Raw genomic sequence first — 23815 nt, forward strand, 5'->3', positions numbered from 1 at the left:
CATGCCGCAACTACTGAAGCCCACACGCCTAGAGCCCATGCTCCGCAAGGAGAAGCCACCACAATGAGAAGCCTGCACACCACAATGAGAAGCCCACACACCACGACGAAGATTAGCCCCCGCTCGCCACAACTAGAGAAAGCCTGCGTGCAGCAACAAAGACCCAATGCAGCCAAAAATAAATAAATAAATAAGTAAATTTATAAAAATAAAACTAAAAAAATAATAAAATAGTAGAAAGAGAATGGGAAAAGGGATCTCCCAGCTCTGTCACTGGGTGTCATCTTGGATAAACCCTAACATTTTGGTCTGAAGTTCCTAATCTATAAATGTGTTGGCTACATCATGATGTCCAAGACTCTTTCCAGGTGAAATAATCAATGCTTTGATGATCACCAACCAAATTCAGCACTAGAACTCTGGCTTTTCACCTCTGCCTTTCATGTTCTTTTCCCTTCAGTAATTCCCACTTCTGTTTCCCTAACGCTTTCCCAGGGATGTCTGCCCTTCTAGGCATAGTGATCATTCAGTACCTCCAGAACTCTCTTAGCATCCTCGCTAAGAGTTCACATGCCTGATGCCCACAGATGCCCTGAATTCTCACCACAATCTCAGGGATTGTGCCACTTCCCAAGAAGCATAACCTCTTTCCATGCCTACCCCTTTCCATGCCTACGGTACATAGTATTCACACCACCCACGGGGCACCTAGTCTGCCCTGTATGTGTTATTTATCCCTTAGGGAAACCTTTCACAACTCTGCAGCTACCAAGTTAGCACCCTCCACTGGCAAACACCTGGTATCCCTAACACTTCTCACACCCTCACAAACTACTCAGCATGGGACGCTTATGTGTTTATCAATTTAGCATTTCCAGAGACAAAACTGATTTTCCCCACAGCAATCCCACCTAACCCTATGATGTGCAAGATAGATACTTGAGGGCAGTAGCTGTGTACTCTGAGGTCAGCCTGCAACTGGGCTTAACTCTCTTCTATCGACAATTCCCTAGCAATACCCCTCTGAAAATACAGCTTCCAGAACTGCTGAAACATTCTAGATGCAATGTGTCAAGTGAACAGAACTACCATCACCTCCCCTTGTCTGGATGGCATAACTTGAGATCATGAGGCTAAGACTTCATTTACTAAAGATCAGCTGTAACATGCTGGCTGGTAATGAGTTTTGATTAACTAGAAGCCTTATTTCACAGAAGTAAAATCTGAAAGTCACAATACCAAGCCAACAGCTGTCTCTTAGCATTAAGACATGTCTAGAATGATGATATTTTCCCTTGGATGTGAAAATTACACATACAGTTAGTGTTCTGGCTTTAAATTATTTCTTATTTCAGGATAAATGATATCCTAACATGATAAAAATACAAAATGTAAAGGAACTCTGGTGACTCAAAAGTTTAAATGTTTTACCTCATTTGGAAACGCTCAGCCTCAGAAAAAAATTGTTGTCCAAGAGCACCATCTGGTGGATGAAGGTATTTAAGCTACACCCGGTGCAGGAAGATTAAAAAAAAGTCATCTATAAGGCTAAATGCCAGTAAGACTACAATTTTGGTATGAAAAGACTCCTATGCTTCAGCCAACATATTTCTTATAAAGGGGTTCTTGACAAAATTCTAATATAAAAGGAATCTACAACTCATAAAAACTCATTGTCAATGACTTCACCTTCTTGAAGAAATGTTACTTATAATAGAGCAAACATTTTTAAGCTGAAAGGAACCTCAGAGAGCTGTTAATTCAATCCCTTTCCTTCACAGACTCTAAGGCAAAGACAGAGCTTTCCTGAAAGTCACAGCTAGGGATGGCAGACCTTGACTATATAAGTAAATAGGTCAAATAGTCTGTGCTGTTTAATACAGCCTTCTATTTCAAGAGGCTGTGGAGAAAAAGCAAGAAATGAGGCAGTGTCAGTGGCAAAGTACCACTCTCATGGGTTAGCAATAATCTGCCCACTCCACTGTGCATTGTGGCCCAGCCTCACACTGGCCCACACAAGACTAACAACTGTCATACCCTTCCTGCCTACGCAGCCCCTAGGGTCCCTCTCCACCTTAGATTAATCAGCTTTCCCCTGTCCAAGAAAACCATCCTACCAATAAAAATTAGAGATAAAAAAATGTTAAATCATCCTGTTGAAGAGTATCTGTAATCATGGCAAAGCATTCATATTTGTTAAAACGGGAGGGAAAAAAGACAAAACCAAACTATGTTCACCATGATACCACACCTGTTAAAAGAAATACAATTATTGAGCACAAAGTAGGGGAGAAACATTGGAAGGGAATACACTAAACTTTTTTGACAGCTCTTGTCTCTGAATGCCAGGATTACGAGTGATTTCAATTTTCTCTGTCATATAATGCTTTCCATCATTTTTTATATTAACATTTATATTAACAAAAAGGTAATTTTTACCTATAAAATTTATGCATTTATAATCATAGGCTATAAAGAAAACTTAAAAGGGAAACTAGAGGGCTTCTCTGGTGACGCAGTGGTTGAGAGTCTGCCTGCTAATGCAGGGGACGCGGGTTCGGGCCCTGGTCTGGGAGGATCCCACGTGCCGCGGAGCAACTGGGCCCGTGAGCCACGGCTGCTGAGCCTGCGCGTCTGGAGCCTGTGCTCCGCAGCAGGAGAGGCCGCGATAGTGAGAGGCCCGCGCACCGCGATGAAGAGTGGCCCCCACTTGCCACAACTGGAGAAAGCCCTCGCGCAGAAACGAAGAACCAACACAGCAAAAATAAATAAATTAATTAATTTTTAAAAAAGGGGAAACTAGAAAGAGGACCCCTGTACACACCCATCCATCCAGTACATGCATAGTTAAAAAAAAATAAAAAATTTTTCCCCAGCTCTCAAGGAGAAATATGCAGTATCAGACATTATATTTTTTTGTCTTAAGGTTTGTCACTGTATTTTTCAAACTGTTTTGAATTTTCTATCAATTATCTGTTAATAAATAACTGGATGACAAAAGTGATAGACTAGCAACTTAATATTAAAGGAAGGGCTTCCCTGGTGGCGCAGTGGTTGACAGTTCACCTGCCGATGCAGGGGACACGGGTTCGTGCCCCAGTCCGGGAAGGTCCCACATGCCGCAGAGCAGCTGGGCCCGTGAGCCATGGCCGCTGAGCCTGCGTATCTGGAGCCTGTGCTCCGAAATGGGAGAGGCCACAACAGTGAGAGGCCCGCGTACCGCAAAAAAAAAAAAAAAAAAAAAAAATTAAAGGAAAATCTTGGAAATACAGTTTAAAATATTTTATATATCTTAAGACGCAGGGACTTGAGTTCACATCCTAAGCCCATTTTCTGCTTGTAAAATTTTGCCTGAGTTATATGTCAGAATTTATGGCATGATGCTCCCCAAATAACTCCATGACTTCTTGTTTGAGAACCTCTGTCTCGTAATGTGATTAGGTCTCTGAGGTTCATATCAGGGACACAGTTACCTGAAGGTCAGTAACCAAGAATGGAAACTGTTACCTTACTTGGAGATCCCTGCATCATCTATATAGAGTGAGATCAGAGAAGGAATCTTTTGCTAAATATCTTAAGGCAGAGGTTTTCAAAATGTTGTCTGGGGGCCATTGGGAGACCTCCAGATCCCATCAGGGTCTGTGGCATCAAAACTGTTTTCATAATTATACCAAGACATTATTCTCCTTTTTCACTCTCATTCTCGCATCAGTGTAAGGTAGAGTTTTCAGGAGGCTATATGATATTACAACAGATTAAATGCAAAAGTAGATATAAGAATCCAGAGGGGTTTTCTATTAAGCTAGACATTAGTAACTTGAAAAAAATGTAAAATAATGCCACTTCTCTCACTACACTTTGTGTGTAGGAAAATACAGTCATTTTTTTTATTAAAATAGGAATGTTATGTAACATTATTTTTAATGAATTAAATACTTCTAAACATTCTCAGTTTTAATTTCCAATACAATAAACAAGGATAGATACAACCTACATAAACAAAAGCTCTTTGAGGTCCACAATAAATTATTAGAAATATAAATGGGCGCTGGGACCCGAACTACTGTCTCAGGATACTAGTGTTCAGAAAAACATACACTGAAGAAGATCACTCTGACCCATCCCTCTTCCTCCTTACTCAAAGCACTTTCCAAGCCTCTTGCTATGACCAGTCCACCTGGTAGACCATTATCTGATCACACTTTCTAAAGCATGATTCTGATCCTATCACTTCCCTATTGAAAAATCTCAAACGTTCTTCAAGACGTAGAGAATGATAACCAAAAATACTCAGGAAACTCCATGATCTAGCCTCCACCTATTTTTCTAATGTCATGCACTCATCAATTCTATCATTATTTAGGTGCACTATTTGAAGCAGATGCTATGACAGGGGCTGGGGCTGGAGAGTCTATAAGAAATGATACCTGCCATCACTGGACTCAGAGTTTACTGAGAGAAACAGAAATAATATAGGTATCCTTCATTTTCTATACTAATTTTCCAAATACCTGCTGTAATAACATATTTTTTTACCCAAAATTCACTGTCCAAATCAAAAACTCTCCACAATGACTTGTGAACGTCCACCAACAGAACGGTTTCAGTTGTATACAAATCTAGGTAAGATAATATAGACGGCAATTCGGTTGTATCTCAGCTCTTGTCCCAAAATGATTATGCCTTGTGCCCAGATTAAATGTATTGGGCATCACTGCTATCATCTTCCAATCATTATTGGTGAAAATGTCTTCTGCAAATGTGGAAAAGCCTGAAAAGAAGGTAAGTGAGCATAAGAGTCCTAGAAAAGCCCACACATTAGAAAGACTTGAAGGTGATGGTGTGCAGTGAGGGAGAGAAGCACATAAGATATGATCACGATATGTCCATACCTAACAACATAGCAGTGTTGCTCCTGGAAAGCTTAATCGTGTTACTCGAACCAACACCATATATGAAAAACTAGAAAAACTCCTTGTGCGGTGGACTGACAGTCATTCTTAGTGTAGGAGACCACTGAGTACCAGGCTGGTAGAGGAGAGGGTGGACACCTTCAGTGATCTGGAGGCAGCTGCAAATGGGAGGAACATGATTCAGTGAAGGAGCTGAGTTTCAAAGCAAGACTGGGAGATTTAAGAGCAGTGAGAGACTGCACAAGTTGTGGATCACGGGTGAAGCAGCTTCCCCTCACAGTGAGATGTGCTATCTTCCTCCAGTGAACTGCTGAAAACTATCATCAAAGATGGTTACACACAAGGGAAACGGTCAGTCTTAATGCCATGCCATCTCATAGGTTTATTCAGAAGAAAGAAGTACTTAGACATAAAGCATCCAAAGAAGGCTACATTACTGTGAAGTAGGAACCTTGCTGGTACACTACTATGAAAACATCTTCTCAAAGGGGCCACTGCAGATAGCAATGCCTGTTAGGATATGAATGAAGTATTCAAATCAGAAAGCCTGGACGATGGAGGAGACAGGTGAGGCTTAGGGGAAGAGGTGTCTGTCACCACTCAACAAAGGGAAAATCTTGCAAAGAAGACTCTTGAAAACAGTGTTATCAAGAAGGTAACAGCCAGCTTAAGGAAAGCATGTGGAACTTCATTTTTAAACCTCAATTTAATGAACCATTATCATCATTAAGAGGCTCACCACTATATACATGATACGTATTGTTAGAAATGCAGCCCCAAAGAGCACAGAACACAAGCCTGAATGACTTAATTGCCACTGTACTAGTGTAAGTAAAAAATGTTGATGCTGATTCTTAGCTCTCACACACAGAACAAAGAGATGCACTCCGTCTTCAAAGGTCTGTGGAAGCATGGCTACTGGCTATCCCAGAAATGGTCTACCTCCTTTTTTCCCTGCAGATATCTGTTTATTTTCATGTTCCTTAGTCAAACTGAATCACCCCACACAGTTATATCACTTTTTTCTACCTGTTCATCTTTTCTCTTTATCTGTCTTCTTTTTGTGTGTTTGTTTCCTGAAGTAACTCCCATGTTTCTTTCATCAGAGGACTTATTTTTTTTTTGGCAGTACGTGGGCCTCTCACTATTGTGGCCTCTCCCGTTGCAGAGCACAGGCTCCAGACGCACAGGCTCAGCAGCCATGGCTCACGGGCCCAGCCGCTCCGCAGCATGTGGGATCTTCCCGGACCGGGGCACGAACCCACGTCTGCTGCATCGGCAGGCAGACTCTCAACCACTGCGCCACCAGGGAAGCCCCAGAGGACTTATTTTTTAAATGTACAGTTAGCAAAGGCTAATTAAAGCTTTCTCCTTTTTTTTTTTTTTTTTTGGCCGTGCTGCACGGCTTGCAGGATCTCAGTTCCCTGACCAGGGATTGAACCCAGGCCCTTGGCAGTGAAAGGGTGGAGTCCTAACCACTGGACGGCCAGGGAATTCCTTAATTAAAACTTTCTTTATCAGTGGACCAGCCCTTAGTAAAACACAACCAAAAAAAAAAAAAAAAAGTTTCAGATCTTAGGACTCTTATGCTTCTATTACTGTTTCCAAGGAATCACCTAGGGCCACTCAAGAATACAGGTGGCTCTATTTCTAAGTTCAGGAACTTCTTTACTTACAGAAGGTCCCTGACGTCACCAAATTTCATTTCAAGGTATCAACATAGTCAATCTCATTCTCCAAAAACATTCAGAATTTCATCTGTATTTCAAAAAAAGTTTTGAGCACCCTTCCCCAAGAGCAAATAATTGTGCCTCTATATTAGGGGTTGGCAAACTTTTTCTGCAAAGGGCAAGACAGTAAATATTTTAGCTTTTGTGGGCCATACAATCTCTGTCACAACTGCTCAACTCTCCCACTGTAGTGCAAAAAAGCCAGGCACATATAATATGAAGATAAACAATAAGGCTATGCTCCAATTAAACTTTATTTACAAAGACAAGCAATAGGCAGAATCTGGCTGCCAAGCCAGGCTTTGCATCATACATCCAAAGACTGGGCTTTGTCATGTCATGCCTTTGAAAGTCTTGGCATTTTGGTTTAAAAACTAATAACTTGCTTAAATCATGTTACTGATACTGCTGCCGCCCATGGTGTTGACTGAGATTTTTAAGTATATATATCCTAAGGAAATCAAGCTCTGAAAGCAGCAGTGGAATGAAAGAAGGGCCAAGACTCATTCCCTGGAATCTCCAGGCCCTACTTACTCCCTTTACTATCAAAGCCGAATTTTTTTTTTTTTTGCGGTACGCGGGCCTCTCACTGCTGTGGCCTCTCCCGTTGCAGAGCACAGGCTCCGGACGCGCAGGCCCAGCGGCCATGACTCACGGGCCCAGCCGCTCCGCGGCATGTGGGATCTTCCCGGCCCAGGGCACGAACCCGTGTCCCCTGCATCGGCAGGCGGACTCTCAACCACTGCGCCACCAGGGAAGCCCTCAAGGCTGACTGTCCTCAAGTAGTCCTTCATGAACACTCTCACTCCTAATTCCTGTGGTGTACCCAAGCCTGGATCAACACTACAATGGCACCTCTTTTTGCCCCTTAACAGACTTGCCTGGTGCTGCAAGACAAACATCTGAGCAGAAGGGGCCCTCACAGCCCCATCACCGGCCAGGCTCCCTCAGACCCCACAGCCACTATTCCAGGTCTGCCTCACCCTCCTCAAGACCAGGCTCACCAAAAAGCCTCCAAATTCAGTAAAAATACAAAGACTATTAAGTTCAGCCTTACCCTCAAATTTACCTAGTTTCATCCCCATTCTTCTCTCTCCTTCCTTTACCTGACTTGAACTTGCTCCTCTAGGCCAATCTTAGATGCCATGTCTCCAACAAAAAGTCTTCCTTCAACGCCAAGCTACTATAAGTGCCTCTGCTCTGGGCTCCCTGGAACCCCACACTTGCCTTTACAGCCAAGCTCATTACATCCTACTGCCCCTTTGCCCCTCAAGCCTGTGAATTATTGAGAACCAGGATCCTCATTCATCTTTGCACCCTGCACAAACTGTTTCTCTTACCTTCCCCACACCCTCTCCAAGAACTCCCATCCCCACCAAGAAAAGGTTATGGTTTTTCAACCCTTCTTTTAACATTAAAGGAAAAAGCCGTAACTAGAAATTGGGGGGGGGGGAATTGAACTACAATTTGATGACTATAATCCCTTTCAAAATAATGCCGTGAACCATAACAAACCAATTCCCAATACAATTTAAATTGAGCTGAGCAGTTAGACAATGCAAAGATACAATAGTGAAAAGCAAAACAATACATGGGCTTTTATTCAATGCACATTCATTGTGATGATTTCAAATGTTCCTGACAGTTACAAGTCATTATTACACTCACTCTTCATCACTCTCCTTAATGCACTCTTTCTCTTGTTACCCTCCAGCTACCTCAAGGGGGCAAATACAGTTATTTTTCATTTGCTTGAATTTAGTTGTCTTGAGTGTGACTGGTTTCATTTACCAGTAGCAGTTTACAACATCTCTCTTATGTCTGTCTTTATGATACAAAAGCATTGAAAACGTCAGCTCAGTTCTGGAGCTACTAAATACTCCTACAAAAATTCCATAAAATACTATGCCTTGTAAGTCCTACCAAAATGACAGATTCCTGGCTCCAAAACCTGTAAATAATGAGGATGTTTTAAAACTGCATGTTTACAAACCAGCGGATTTTGTTCATTGGATTTTAATAACTAAAGTTACTCAAATCTGAAGTCTAAAGTCAATGTTCCCTTGAAGCAATGCCATTGTGTAACTGGTTGTCAAACACAAGCGGTAAATTAATAAGCACTGCAAACCAATGTCCATCACCCTCAGCTGTGCTGTCAACAATTATGTTATTTTAACTATCAAATGTGTAAAGCCAGTTCAGGGCAGTTTTATGTTGACTGTTCTGAAAATCGTATGCTGCTTCTACCTCTTAATTATATTTGCAAAAAGGAACAAAGAGCTCAATGATCCCAAGGTATGGTTAGAAAAAAATCTTGGATTGCGTTTTATTTTATTTTTGAGCCCTGAGACATGCAACCTCTCAGCCCAAGATCCAGATGATTCCTCCGCTCAGTCTTCCTTTTAGAAACCTGCAAACTTGCCAGGATACCACAGGGATGAAACTACAGAGAAGGCACAAAATAAACCATTAGCTCAGGGGAAATTTGTAGGTGACCCAGACCTAGTTGTACACATTTCCACAACTGTGAGACTGACTATACATAATTACTTCCTTAAAACTGGTGTGGGGAATAAGAGCACCTGGCAGCCAGTCTACTAGCCTCGTAACTTTGAGAAAACACTTTAACTTTGCTGGGCCCCAAACTGAAAATACCAACTGTATTTGCTTGGCCTCACCCATTTCAGTGGAAATCCCAGAGAAGCTGTTTTACTAAGACAAGGTGCCATCTTCTGTAAGGAAGCTTCACTACTAATGGCACTCATTTTCCCAAACATAAGTAACAATAACATGTCAAACTTAAAGAATATACTTGGAGTATAAATGAATCATTTGGCTGTTCAGCAGAAAGTAACACAACACTGTAAATCAACTATATTTCAATTTAAACAAAAAAGAATATACTTGGAATTGAAATACCAAAAAAAAAAAAAAAGCAAAGACTTAATACAAGGTACACTCTAAAACTGGCTGGGGTTAGAATACACTAAAATGATCCTCTGGAGACCAATACTGAAAATGCTTCTAAAGCAAAAAAACTGTTAAAATCTCTCAGCCTTTGAGATGGGGAAACACAAACACACATGCAAGCACATGCATACATATATATACACACACTGACATAAAATAAAAGGCCACCCTGTTTGGGAAAAGCATCTTGGGAACTTGTATAGAAATCAGCGATTTTTAGAAGGTGGCTGCTCTCATCTGCCGATCCTGGACTTCAGCTGCAACGTTTCCAGCCTGCAGCCAGCCCTGCTCGCTTCAGACTATCCCCACAATCTGAATTGGCTCTGGCCAGTCTATCCTGTTACTGTTTGTCCTGAAATCAGTGGGTTTTGTATGCTGATAGACTTGCTCGGTTTGTCTTAAGTCTGAAGTCAAGGGGAGATTCTGTCAGCAACCAAGGACCTCTGTTCAGTCCTGAATGGCGGGTTTTTCCTCCAATCCCAGGACTTGTTCCTATACTTGGTGCTCCTAAGTGTATAGTTATACCACCCCTTAGATTGTCTAGTTAGTTAATATATTGTGTAGTGTTAAATACATTGCACCCTTAAAGCTGTTTGCCCATTTTATCTTTATTTCAAAAGTCTGAACATGTGGCTAGCATATGCTTGAACTCTTGGTGAAAGTTAAATGCTAATAAAATAGGATACCCAAAATAAATAAATAAATAAATGGCCAAAAGGAAATCATAAAGGGGTTATGTTTGTTTGGTAAGCTTATGAGTAATTTTTTTCTTCATTTTTTCTCTATTTTTCAATTTTTCTACATGAGCATGTACAAACTTAAACAAAAATTCTCAACAGGGAGGTTACTTACACTAGTGAAAATACGAAAGGGGGAAGAGAAAGGATGTTTTCCCTTTCTTTAACTTTTATTTTTAGTATTTCAAACATACACATATTCTAAACATCATGTATCCATCATCTAGCTCCATTTAACAATACTTTGCCAATCTTTATTCAACGAAAGTCATACCACTTTATTTCCTGAGGTATTTTAAAAACAAATCCCAGGGGAATTCCCTGGTGGTCCAATAGTTAAGACTCGGTGCTTTCACTGCTGTGGCCGGGGTTCAATCCCTGACTAGGGAACTAGGATCCTGCAAGCTGCACAGCGCGGCCAAAAAAATTAATTAATTTAAAAAACAAAACAAAACAAATCCCAGACTGCATGTTATCTAACCTATATATTTTTCAGTGTGTATTGTCAGTTGACAAGAAAAAATATATATAGCCACCATGTCATCATCACGTCTAATAGGACAACAGTAATTCCATAGTATCTATCATTTCAAAAATAAGAATGGTCCTTTCAATAACAGTGTTCAACAACTGAAGATCCATATAGGAAAACTAAAACTGTGCCACTACCTCATATCCAGAAATGTATTATAACGAACTGTAACTCAATAAGAAAAGCATGACAAAAAAAAGAAAAAAGTACAAGAGGCTTGAACAGGCATTTTGATAAAGAGGAAATCCAAACAGCCAATGAACATAAAAGAAAAAAATCATGATGTTCTTTAAAACCACAAGAACCTACAACACACTCCCATTTAATTTTAGAATGTATAAGTGTCAGGGAGGCTGTTGGGCAATGGGAAGTAGCAAACACTGGTATAGAAAGGTGTAAACTGGAAAATAGTTTTGTTCTAAAACTACCCATGTGTATACCCTATAATCACTCCTTTGGAGGAAAAGTAGGAGACTATAATAGGTAAAGGGGACAGATAGGGGAAAGGTAGGGTGCCCATAATGTTTTCCTTGATGTCAGGGATGGTACATAGGTATTCACCTTACAATAATTCATGAAGCTCTAAGTTTATGTTTTATCCACTTTCCAGCTTGTTTTATATTCCAAAATATAAACAGTTTAAAAATAGTACAATAATTGACTTAGTCAAGGATTATCAATGGAGGCAAATTCACTGGGTGAAAGGCTACTGGGAACAGGATATTCATCTAGCCTCTAAATATTACTCTATAGCACACTTATTAACTGTAAAGGGCAATCCCTGGAGGGATCCTTCATATGGGGAAAAAAGCAGATTATAAAGAACACTACTGGGAAAATCAGGGATCTTAGAGTATGGTTTCTATATTAGATGACATTATGTAAATGTTAAATTGCCTTATAACTGAAAGAAACATGCTGAAATAATTAAGGGTGAATTGTCATGATGTCTGCAACTTACTTTCAAATGTTACAGCATAAAGACAGAGAGACAGAGACACAGACAGAGTGACAGAGAAACAAAAAGCAAATGTGGCAAATATTAACAACTAGTGAATCCATGTGAGGGCATCCAGGTGTTCACTCCATCACTTCAACTTTTTGGTAGGCAAGAAATTTCTCTAAATAAAACAATGGGAGAGGGGATAAAAGGTTTCAAAAAGGAAAGATTTTTTTTAAAAAATAGGATTTCAAGTAGTATCAGGGAGGCAAGAAGGATTAGAATATATCAAGCAGATTATGCTCTCATGAAAAATAACTGGAAAAACTGTAATATGTACTTTTAAAAAAGAAAAAATTCTCACAATTTGTGTGCGGGGGGATAAAAAAGAGAATATAAGCATGTTTTGTTTTGTTTTTGCTTTATACATTCATTCATTCATTCATTTATTTTTGGCTGTGTTGGATCTTTGTTGCTGCACGCAGGCTTTCTCTAGTTGCAGCAAGCGGGGGCTACTCTTTGTTGTGGTGCTCGGGCTTCTCATTGTGGTGGCTTCTCTTGTGGTGGAGCACAGGCTCTAGGTGCGCAGGCTTCAGTAGTTGCGGCACACTGGCCCAGCAGTTGTGGCTCGCAGGCTCTAGAGCACAGGCTCAATAGTTGTGGCGCACGGGCTTAGTTGCTCCGCGGCATGTGGGATCTTCCCAGACCAGGGCTCGAACCCATGTCCCCTGCATTGGCAGGCGGATTCTTAACCACTGTGCCACCAGGGAAGTCCTATAAGCATGTTTAATATAACTTTTTCAAATGATTAGGGGAAAACTACAGGAAGAATACATATTACAATACTGCTTTTGCCTTAAGATGGTACTATTATGAATAATATTTCCTGTTTTCCAGGTATTTTTATAATGTGCTTTGCTTTTAAAAAGTTTGAGTGTGATTTGAAGATCAGCCAGATAACCACATACTATATTACTGTTGAACAGGCTCACATATTTGTACAATTAGCTGGTTTCAATGTAAAAAACAGAAGCAGCAGAAATACTGATGTGTCTTTATTTCCTCTTGTCCTGTGGAGAATTATGGGTCACACAAAGCACAAAAAATGACTACTTCTTGACCACCGAAAATGGTAACAAAAATAGTAACATGAAATGATGCTTTACAAAACCCACTGTAATAGAACTATACCTCATCATATATGCTCCCATTAACGTCTGCACCATAGATAGGTGCCACGAAGGTTAAGTTCTTCCAGTACTTGCGCTCCAAATCTTCATAATCCAAGTATCTCGGAGTACGGTACCTGGGAAAGGGAGATGAAACAAAGCACAAAACAGTAAGACAATTTTAAGATTTTCCCTACCCATTTGATTTAAATCACTTTCTAAACAAAATTCTATCAAAATGAAATCACTGCAGCAGCTCATGTTGTCAAATCTGACAAGTAAATATATAAATGTGTTTATCATAGATCTCTGAAGACTCTAAGATTCCTAATAACTATATGAAAACCTCATTTTTTGATGAATAAGAAAAATATTTTTATGAAAGTATCAACAATAGAAAACTACTTAATATTATTTTAGCTTTCAAAATATTTTCTAAAATCTTTAACCAATTATACTATACTAGGACATTTTAGAGATTTACATGTAAAAGACAAACATATAACTTAGAATAAAAGACTTACAAAGACAAAACATATAACCTAGAATATATGTAATTTTTTATATATAATTTAATATTTATTATTAATTATATGTAATTCACTTAAAATTTCTTATATTTTTCTATAGAAAAATTGACAAAGGACAATCTCACTAAAAATCCAAGAAAGTAAAACTAAAATAAGATATTTTGCACCTATCAGATTGGCAAATGCTTAATATATAAATGGTGGTAAAGAATGAAACTTCTCTTACACAGCTGGAGTCGGGGTATATACTGGTACCAGAGTATAATTTTTCAGTAGCCTTAAAAAATGTCCCTTTGGGGCTTCCCTGGTGGCGCAGTGGTTGAGAGTCCGCCTGCCGATGCAGGGGACACGGGTTCGTGCCCTGGTCCGGGAAGGTCCCACATGCCGCGGAGCGGCTGGGCCCATGAGCCATGGCCGCTGAGCCTGCGCGTGCAGAGCCTGTGCTCCGCAACGGGAGAGGCCACAACAGTGAGAGGCCCGCGTACCGCAAAAAAAGAAAAGAAAAGAAAAGAAAAAATGTCCCTTTGACCCTATAATTCAACTCTAGAAATTCATCTCAACAACACAGAGATGTATACAATGATATATGACCCAGGATGTTGCTGCAGCATTAACTGAAACCTCAAGCTTACGTCCAGCAACTAGGACTACGTTAAATAAAAGAACACAAAATAAGGCAGATCTTTCTGTATAGTGACATTAAAATCTTTCCACAGTGAATAAAGCAGATTACAGAACAGTAAATATACTATGATCCTATTTACATAAAAAAGATCTGTAACTGTACATTAAATGGTCAGAAAGAAATATACTCTAAACTATTAATACTAATGGTTATCTCTTACATAGGAATTACAGAAAGGCACTTCTCTGTATTATTTGGATTTTGAACAATAATCTTATATTATTACCAAAAAAAAAATACAATGTTTCTACAGGAAAAAAAATTAGCAAAGAAATCAACAAACTGAGAAAGCAATGGAACACACATAGTGAAAAAAGGTGTTTAGCAGAAGCAGCAATCCCTATAAAGCCTACTGGACATTTTAGATTGAAGAATTATAGAACAAGCAACATCTACATCTACTACACTGGGGATGCCAAACTGGTTATCTAAGCAATAAGCGAGAATGCCAAACAATTTAACAACTGTATTTGAAATACAGAGTAATTTACAGATTTAATCTCACAGGGCAACCAAAAATAAAAAGGATGGGCATGAAAGAATCCACTCCACTTCATTCTAATGCTTTGATTAGAGGGTTCCAATAGTAACAGACATTCCAGGCACAAGCTAAACAAGCTAACCAGAGGTCAGAGTCAGGTGACAAAAAAAGGTAGCAAAGATGCTGTTTATTATGACTTCTAAAGAAACTTCTTAGATTTTAGAAACTGAAAGCCTAAACTGCCTTTCACTATGAGAAGACCTAAAAAATCTATCACCATATACTCACCCAATCAGGATCAATTTTTAGCAACCCATAACTCTAAGAAAGAAAGCTATAGTTTGGTATTAGCTATTGAGGTTAAAGTCTAAAATCCCTGAATATTTGAAATAAACACTGATACTAAACTTGGAAAAAGGGACCAGTTCACTTACTTGGTACCTGATTATAATGAAACCTGGCTACAGTTTCCATCCCTAATGGACTGCCAAACAATCACGCCTATTCCACAAATCCAGTGTCAACTTGCTCAAAACTGATTCAACCACACTTCTTACCCAGAACCTTACATTCACTATAGCACAGCTGTTAAGAGACAGGGCTCCAGAACCAAACTGCTTGGATCTAAATCCAGGCTTTGCCATTTATAAGCTACATAACCGAGGACAGGAGACTGAATCTCTCTGGACCTCAGTTATTCCTGTATAAAACAGGGATAATAACAATTGAGCTGTTGTGAAGACTCCATCAGATAATTCTGTAAAGCACTTAGCTCCATGCCTAGAAGAAAGTACAGATCAACAATGTAAGCGATGTGAAGCAGCGTATTACTCACCTCCACAAACTTTTAGAGTAAAGATATGTTGGAGGTCTCCAGATTTTCTTTGGACTAAGTTATGTTATTAACCAAATGAGCGTGTTATCCTCTCTACCACCAAGCACAGCATGTACTGTGTACCTATGCAAGGGCATGTACTGAAGGAGAACAGATGAACAGAAAGACCAGAAAAATGCCTCTTACCTACCATGAAAATTAGTCCCATCTTAGGACCATTCCATAACTGTTACGAAGACCATGTGATCCTAATGTAGCTGTGAGTGGACAAGTAGAGCCTTGGCTTGAGTCTTAAAACCCATTTCACTGACATTTGAAATAAATTTTCATATGAAACTCACAGAGGAAATATAAAAATATAAATTTCAAAGGTAACAACAGGGGCTTCCCTGGTGATGCAGTGGTTGAGAGTCCACCTGCCAATGCAGGGGACACAGGTTCGTGCCCCAGTCCGGGGAGATTCCACATGTTGCGGAGCGGCTGGGCCCGTGAGCCATGGCCGCTGAGCCTGCGCGTCCGGAGCCTGTGCTCCGCAATGGGAGAGGCCACAACAGTGAGAGGCCCGCGTACCACAAAAAAAAAAAAAAAAAAAAAAGAAGTTGGATAGGGACTTCCCTGGTGGCTCAGTGATTAGAATCCACCTGCCAATGCCGGGGACACGGGTTTGAGTCCTGGTCCGGGAAGATCCCACACACCATGGACAACTAAGCCCATGTGCCACAACTTCTGAGCCTACTCTCTAGAACTCACGAGTCACAACTACTGAGCCCACATGCCACAACTACTGAAGCCCGCACACCTAGAGCCCATGCTCCACAACAAAGAAGCCACCGCAATGAGAAGCCTGCACCACAACAAAGAGGAGCCCCCTCTTGCCACAACTAGAGAAAGCCCATGTGCAACAACGAAGACCCAACGCAGCCAAAAATTAATTAATTAATGAATTAAGAGGAAAAAAAGAAAAGAAAATATCTTTCTAACACTGGGTTAGGAAAAAAAAAGTTGGATAAAATTGCTTCTGCAATCTTGTTTTAGCATTGAACTTATTAAAGAGTTCTTAAAGAGTATAAAAGCAAACAAGTCTAGTCCATGATAAAAGTTTCACATTCTCAATCAATGAAATCTGAAACAATGAGGCTTTACTAATGCCTATGAAAAAAAATTCAATTGTTATAAAGCAGAAACTAACACACCATTGTAAAGCAATTATACTCCAATAAAGATGTTTTAAAAAAATTCAAGAGGGACTTGAATTAATTATAAAATGTCTAATTGCTTTGGATTAGCCAGAATGCTCCATAATAGGAACTTCACACGGAAAAAAGATTCTTCAAGTACCATCAAGTGCTTACTATGTCAAATATAAATTTTTTTAAAAAGATATCAACTAAATTTATCCAAAGGACTTAATCTCATGAATACCTATCCAGAGAATTTAGACACTGATGTTTTTTGGTTGGATGATTGGTTGGTTGGTTTTAGGTTTGCTTTTTTTTTTCCAGATTAATATTTTGATCTAAGGCCTTAACCACCATATCAGAAACTTAAAAAAAAAAACGGGGGGGGGCAATTTAATAATAATCATAACTGTGATAGTTTCTAAATTATATCCACAAATTCTTTGATACACCTCCCTTCAAGACTTACAGCTTAATTCTCCTCCCCTTAAGTATGAGCTGCATTTGGCTTATAACAAATAGAATATGGCAGAAATGACAGTCAAGAAACAGGTCATGAAAAGACATTGTGTCTTCATCTTGGTAACTCCTGGATCACTTGCTTTGGAAGAAGCCAGCTGCCACAACATGAGGAGCAGTTCATGTGGCAAAGGACTCAGGACTCCAGCCAACTGCCACGTAAGGGGAGCAATCTTGGGAGAAAATCTTCTAGTCACAGTCAAGCCTTCAGGTGACAGCAGCCCCAGCCAACTTGAATGCAACCTCAGGAGAGGCCCTGAGCCACAGCCACCTGGCTGAGCCACTCTCAGATTCCTGACCTTAAGAAACTGAGATGTTAGATGTTTATTGATTTAAGATACTAAGGTTTGGGGTGATTTGTTAGATAGCAGCAGGTGACTAACACAATAATGGTGGCCCTTCAAGTCATTCAAGGATTTTCTTTTTAAATTACTCATCTTCTAATATATATAACTTATCATTTAAGACTTAAACATTGTCGGGACTTCCCTGGTGGCGCAGTGGTTAAGAATCTGCCTGCCAATGCAGAGGACACGGGTTCGACCCTTGCTCCAGGAAGATACCACATGCCGCGAAGCAACTAAGCCCATGCGCCACAAACACTGAGCCTGCACTCTAGAGCCCGCGAGCCACAACTACTGAGCCCGCAAGCCACAACTACCGAGCCCACGTGCCACAACTACTGAAGCCCGCGCGCCTGTGTGAGAGTAGTTACACCATGGAAATAGGCAAAAACCACAAATCAGGGTTCCCCCACCTCCCCGGAAAGTTGTTGGAGCCCATGCTCTGCAACAAGAGAAGCCACCGCAATGAGAAGCCCGCGCACCACAACGAAGAGTAGCCCCCCGCTCAATGCCAACTAGGGAAAGCCCACGTGCAGCAACAAAGACCCAACGCAGCCAAAAATAATTAATTATTTTTTTTAAAAAAGAGGAATGCTTTTTAAAAAAAAAAAAGACTTAAACATTGTCACACACAGAAGAAAATCTGCCTAACAAAGATGAATCAAGTGTAGAATCAAAAACTCATGGCAACTAAAAGATAGGAAAAAAACCATTTACAAATATTATGAATGAGATGATAAAAGGAGGAACAATTTCTCTAGCAGTAAACTAAAGTAAGTAGGCAGGCAACCACCTGAAAAACAGAAAACAGTAACAGTTAAATGAGGACTGAAAGAGATAGTGCAGAAGACTCCTGCTTTTCACCACAAGCTCCCATCTACTTGGTTTCTTACCATGTTCACCTATATCTTCGAAAGAAATAAAAATAGTAAACTGAATCTACTCACTTGCCACTGTTGGCCAGCTGCCTGAACTCCTTCACTGTCATGGCTTTTTTCTGGATGTTGTATTGAGTGAACAGTCCTGACTGTCCTGTGACCATCTGCTGAATTGGCGCTGGAATCAGCAAATTGTCAATGTCATCATAGCACTGCCTTGGCTTCCACTCCTTAGGAGGAATCACCTAAAAGTAAAATAATAAAATATTATTTGGAAAGCATTCCGGATAGTTATTTAGCTTTCCTATTCCAACAGAATACAAGTGAAGAATTTCTCAGCATTTATATGACAAATGTGTAAAAGAACTGTGAAGATTCACATTAAAGGAAATGCTTGCATTCTCCCAAATATTCACCTTACTGACATGACTTTTTTAAAACAGCAAAATTTACTGAGTACTTACTATACAAAATACTGTACTTGTCCTAACTTATTTTTTAGTGGCTACTGTTAACCTCTCTATTTTAAAGGTAAAATTGAGAGACACACAAAAGTAAAATAACTTGCTAGAGTTCAAGTGCTGTTTATAGTACCATGAGAAAAATAAGTATTGGTTTAGTTGATATCTTTTCTTTAAACACCTCTCACACAATATGGCAAATCGGAGTGGTGTGTAAGTAAATGTTTAACCAACAACTTTCTGGGGAGGTGGGGAAACCCTGATTTGTGGGTTTTGCCTATTTCCATGGTGTAACTACTCCCGCCATGACTAATTTGAGCTTACCAATGTGATGTCACTGAATATGGGGTTGGAAAAGATGTGCACTCTCGATTCTCATGTGCCTGTATGAAGTAGCTCAGCACACCACTGCTTTCCCATAGTATTTCAAAACTTAATTACTAACAATGAAAAGATCATCAACAGTAAAACCAAAAATACATATTCATATGATCAAAAATTAGAAGGAACAAAGTTATGAATTGAGTAATGGTTTATAGCTGGAATTTATCCACCTTTAGAACTTATCCTAATTTTTAAAGACAAACTTCTTTTAAAAATTTAATTGCAAAATATAGATAGCACACATACAAAAAATGCATAATCACAAATATGTAGCTTTGTGAGTTATTATAAAGCAAACACCAGAGTACCCACTGCTCAGGTGTGAGAAGTTAAGATACTTCTGGCACCCCAGAGGTCCTGGTACCCTTTTCCAAATACATCCCCCTGTTACTCAAAAGGTGGTCACCATCATGGCACTTACGCTATTAATCTCCTTGCTGGGCTTTATAGTTTTACGTCTGTGTGTAAACCCTAACAACAGTTTTATAAATGTACAGAAACATAAGCATCCATATATACATACATTCTTTACCTTTTATATTTTACTCAATATTTTTGTGAGATTCAAATATGATGACCTAGGTAACTGAAGTTCATTGACTTTCATTCCTACTTAGTATGCCTTCGTATAAATATTTATTTGTAAGGGTGACTACTTGGTGGTCACTTGTTTTTTTCTAATTATTGGCAACTGCAAACAACACTATTAATATTGCTGTATGCATCTTCTGCTGCATGTGGGCACACGGTTCTCTAAAATACACACACACACAGACCCTCCTAACAGTGAAACTACTGGGGCATAGGATATGTACAGATCAAATTTAATCGTTATTACCAAACTTTTGCCAGCATGGTTGTACCATTTCATACTCCCGCCAGCAATGTGTGAAAGTTCCTGTCGCTCCACATCTTCCTCATCACTTTGCATTGCTGATGGTTTAAATTTTAGTTTTTCTGGAAGGTGTGTAATGGTACTCAAGTGTGGATTTTATTTGCATTTTCTGATAACTAAAGAAATCTCTTCATATATTCACTAACCCTATAGATATCTTCTTTCGTAAAGTGCTTATTCAAGCCTCTTGCTCATTTTACTATGGCACTGTCAGTCTTTTTCTTATTAATGTATAGAGATTCTGTATATAGTCTGGTTATTCTTAGAAGAATGTGTGTGTGTGTATTTGCAAATATCTATATGTATGTGTGTGTACATATATCAAATATCTTCTCTTACCCTGTAACTTTCCCTTCAACCTTCTAAACTGTATATTTTTATAAACATAAGTTCTTAACTTTAATATAATCCAATTTCTTCATTTTTTTGCCTTGATCTTCTGTTTAAAATATATATATTTTCCTACTCTAGGGCATGAATACATCCTATTTTGTTTTCTAAGAGTCTTAAGGTTTTGTCTTTCACATTTTATCTACACTGCACCTGCAACTGGCTTTTGTGAAAGGTTTAAGTCAAGCTTCATCAGATGAAAAAACCTGGAATCAGGGAAGGAGTGACTTGGCCAATGTTATACAGCTGATAAACGACTCTATTAATTCAAAAAAGAGGTGGGGGGCTTCCCTGGTGGCGCAGTGATTGAGAGTCTGCCTGCCGATGCAGGGGACACGGGTTCGTGCCCCGGTCCGGGAGGATCCCACGTGCCGCGGAGCGGCTGGGCCCGTGAGCCATGGCTGCTGGGCCTGTGCGTCCGGGGCCTGTGCTCCGCAACGGGAGAGGCCACAGCAGTGAGAGGCCCACATACCGAAAAAAAAAAAAAAAAAAAAAAAAAAAGAGGTGGGGGGAGCAGTCAAGTCTAAAATTAATTTAATTTTCATCAGCAATATGGCAATATTATACATTTTATTTTCTCCAAGGTATGTTAGCTTAAAATGAGACACATACTCAGTATTTTAAAAGCATATGGACAATCGCACCAAATGGATATGGATAAACATACTACATTGTCTTGATCACATATTGAAAGGGGAGAGGGCAGTATTTAAGAGTGCTATAAATCTAACTTTTTCTTCATCAGAAATAAATGGGTGAGTATTCCAAAATATAAAACATAGATTTAGGGCTTCCCTGGTGGCGCGGTAGTTGGGAGTCCGCCTGCTGATGCGGGGGACGGGGGTTCGTGCCCCGGTCCGGGAGGATCCCACATGCCGCGGAGCAGCTGGGCCCGTGAGCCATGGCCGCTGGGCCTGCACGTCCGGAGCCTGTGCTCCGTGACGAGAGAGGCCACGGCAGTGGGAGGCCCGTGTACCGCAAAAAAAAAACAAAAACAAAAACAAAAAAAACATAGATTTATTCAGGCTCCTATTTAGAAATATATCTACAATCAAAATCAATATTATGTTTAGAGTTAAATATATTTTCCTGTGTTGTGAAAAACAAGGCAGTTGTTCACCCCCAAAAAATTCTGGACCAAATTTTCTTCTCTAAAGTTAAAGAAGGAATACATTTACAAAACTCTAAATACTACCTTTGTGAATATTTTGTGCATGTGTTCATTTACTTCAATTAAAATGTTCAGACAGAACTTTAAAAATCTGTAAGTTCAGGCCTATAACAAAAATCTTATTTTTTAACTATAATTTTAAATCTTAACACATCAGATTTTCTTACATAGGAATCGTAAGCACAACATACTTAGGATTTTATATATATATATATATATATATATATTTATATATTTATATATATATAAATATATATTTTTTTATATTTATATATATATATAAATATATATATTTTTATATATACATATATTTCATATTACCATTTCCCCGACCCCAGCCTGGGCCCTATACCAGTAAAAATTGTCCAGCTAAAATCTGTATTTGTACTACTTATCCTGAACTATGTTGCTATTACTACCATCTACCAACTGAGAAAGGAGCAGGAGGAGGAAGGGCAGTGCTTCTGACACTCTTTCTTCACCTTTGGGCACAGATAGCTATTTGCACCCTCTAGGTTACTTGTGAAGCTCTGTATTATACATAACCTCAGGCCCAGAACAAGCTATGTCCAGAACACTGCTGCCGAAGAATTTAGCCATTGCTCGTATAATAATGCTTCATCATAACCTTTCTCCACAAAAACAGTACAAGTTTTACATTTAAGGACACTGTCACTTTTCACTTTCGCAACTGGACCAGCAACTTTGTAGACAGAAAGTCAGGGTGTCAAACCTCTCACTCTGGAATAAAAAATGTTATCAACCAGACTACCCTGGTGGCGCAGCGGTTACGAATCCACCTGCCAGGCTTCCCTGGTGGCGCAGTGGTTGAGAGTCTGCCTGCCGATGCAGGGGACGCGGGTTCATGCCCTGGTCCAGGAGGATTCCCACATGCCGTGGGGTGGCTGGGCCCGTGAGCCATGGCCGCTGAGCCTGCGCATCCGGAGCCTGTGCTCTGCAGGGGGAGAGGCCACAGCAGTGAGGCCCACGTACCGCAAAAAAAAAAAAAAAAAAAAAAAAGAATCCACCCGCCAATGCAGGGGACACGGGTTTGATCTCTGGTCCGGGAAGATCCCACATGCCGCGGAGCAACTAAGCCCGTGTGCCACAGCTACTGAGCCTGCACTCTACAGCCCGCGAACCACAACTACTGAGCCCGCACGCTTAGAGCTCATGCTCTGCAACAAAAGAAGCCACCGCAATGAGACGCCCGCGCACCACAATGAAAAGCAGCCCCCGCTCGCCGCAACCAGAGAAAGCCTGCGCACAGCAACGAAGACAACGCAGCCAAAAATAAATTAATTAACTAATTGATTTTTTAAAAAATGTTATCAAGCAAGACAGACTGTAATCTGAGGCCAAAGTCACTACTGTTGGAATTTCTGAACCACTTTCTTCAAATCATAAATTAAGACCAATTCATTAAATGGTGCATCAACAAAGAATTTCATAGGTGGTTCTGTTCCCCAGGGCTAGCCCTCAAAGTAAACTAGCAACATGAATGCAGTTTTGATCTTTACAATTTGATTTGATTTGGTGTAGTTTTATACATTTGCCACTGCTGTAACGTCCAGAAAAAGAAGGAAATCAGGTGAAACTGAGTCCATGTGACTTGATGTAAAAGATGGCAAAAATGACTGGGAATAAAACAGTTTATTGGGGGCTTCCCTGGTGGTGCAGTGGTTGAGAGTCTGCCTGCCGATGCAGGGGACACGGGTTCGTGCCCCGGTCTGGGAGGATCCCACATGCCCCGGAGCGGCTGGGCCCGTGAGCCATGGCCACTGAGCCTGCGCATCCGGAGCCTGTGCTCTACAATGGGAGAGGCCACAACAGCGAGAGTCCCGCATACCGCAAAAAAAAAAAAAAAAAAAACCAGTTTATTGTATTGCTAGTGTAAGTAAAAGGAAATTACCACAAGATTGAATAAATGAGTAACTCCAGCTTTGTCAATGAGTCTCACTTCAAAAAAAACTCTGGACTCAGGTGTGTCTGGTTCAACATTCAGAAAACTAACTGTCGTTCTCATTAACGTCACTCTGTCAGAGAACACCCAAGGCAGCACAGGTGTCCTCT

At 40.0% G+C, this 23815-nt stretch overlaps 1 protein-coding gene across 4 annotated transcripts in view; it reads right to left on the bottom strand.

The window, feature by feature from the left end:
- KDM4C (lysine demethylase 4C) overlaps positions 1-23815 on the bottom strand; it is a 398973-nt gene that overhangs the window by 341380 nt on the left and 33778 nt on the right. For all 4 annotated transcript variants that reach the window (XM_081237192.1, XM_081237191.1, XM_081237190.1 and 1 more), the window contains exons 3-4: positions 18511-18686; positions 13014-13128 (exon numbers count right to left, since the gene is read on the bottom strand). In XM_081237192.1, coding sequence (XP_081093318.1) covers positions 13014-13128; positions 18511-18686 — 291 coding nt within the window. The remainder of the gene's footprint in view (positions 1-13013; positions 13129-18510; positions 18687-23815) is intronic.

Source organism: Mesoplodon bidens (assembly GCF_964165515.1).
Source record: "Mesoplodon bidens genome assembly, chromosome: 6".
NCBI classification, from domain to species: domain Eukaryota; kingdom Metazoa; phylum Chordata; class Mammalia; order Artiodactyla; family Ziphiidae; genus Mesoplodon; species Mesoplodon bidens.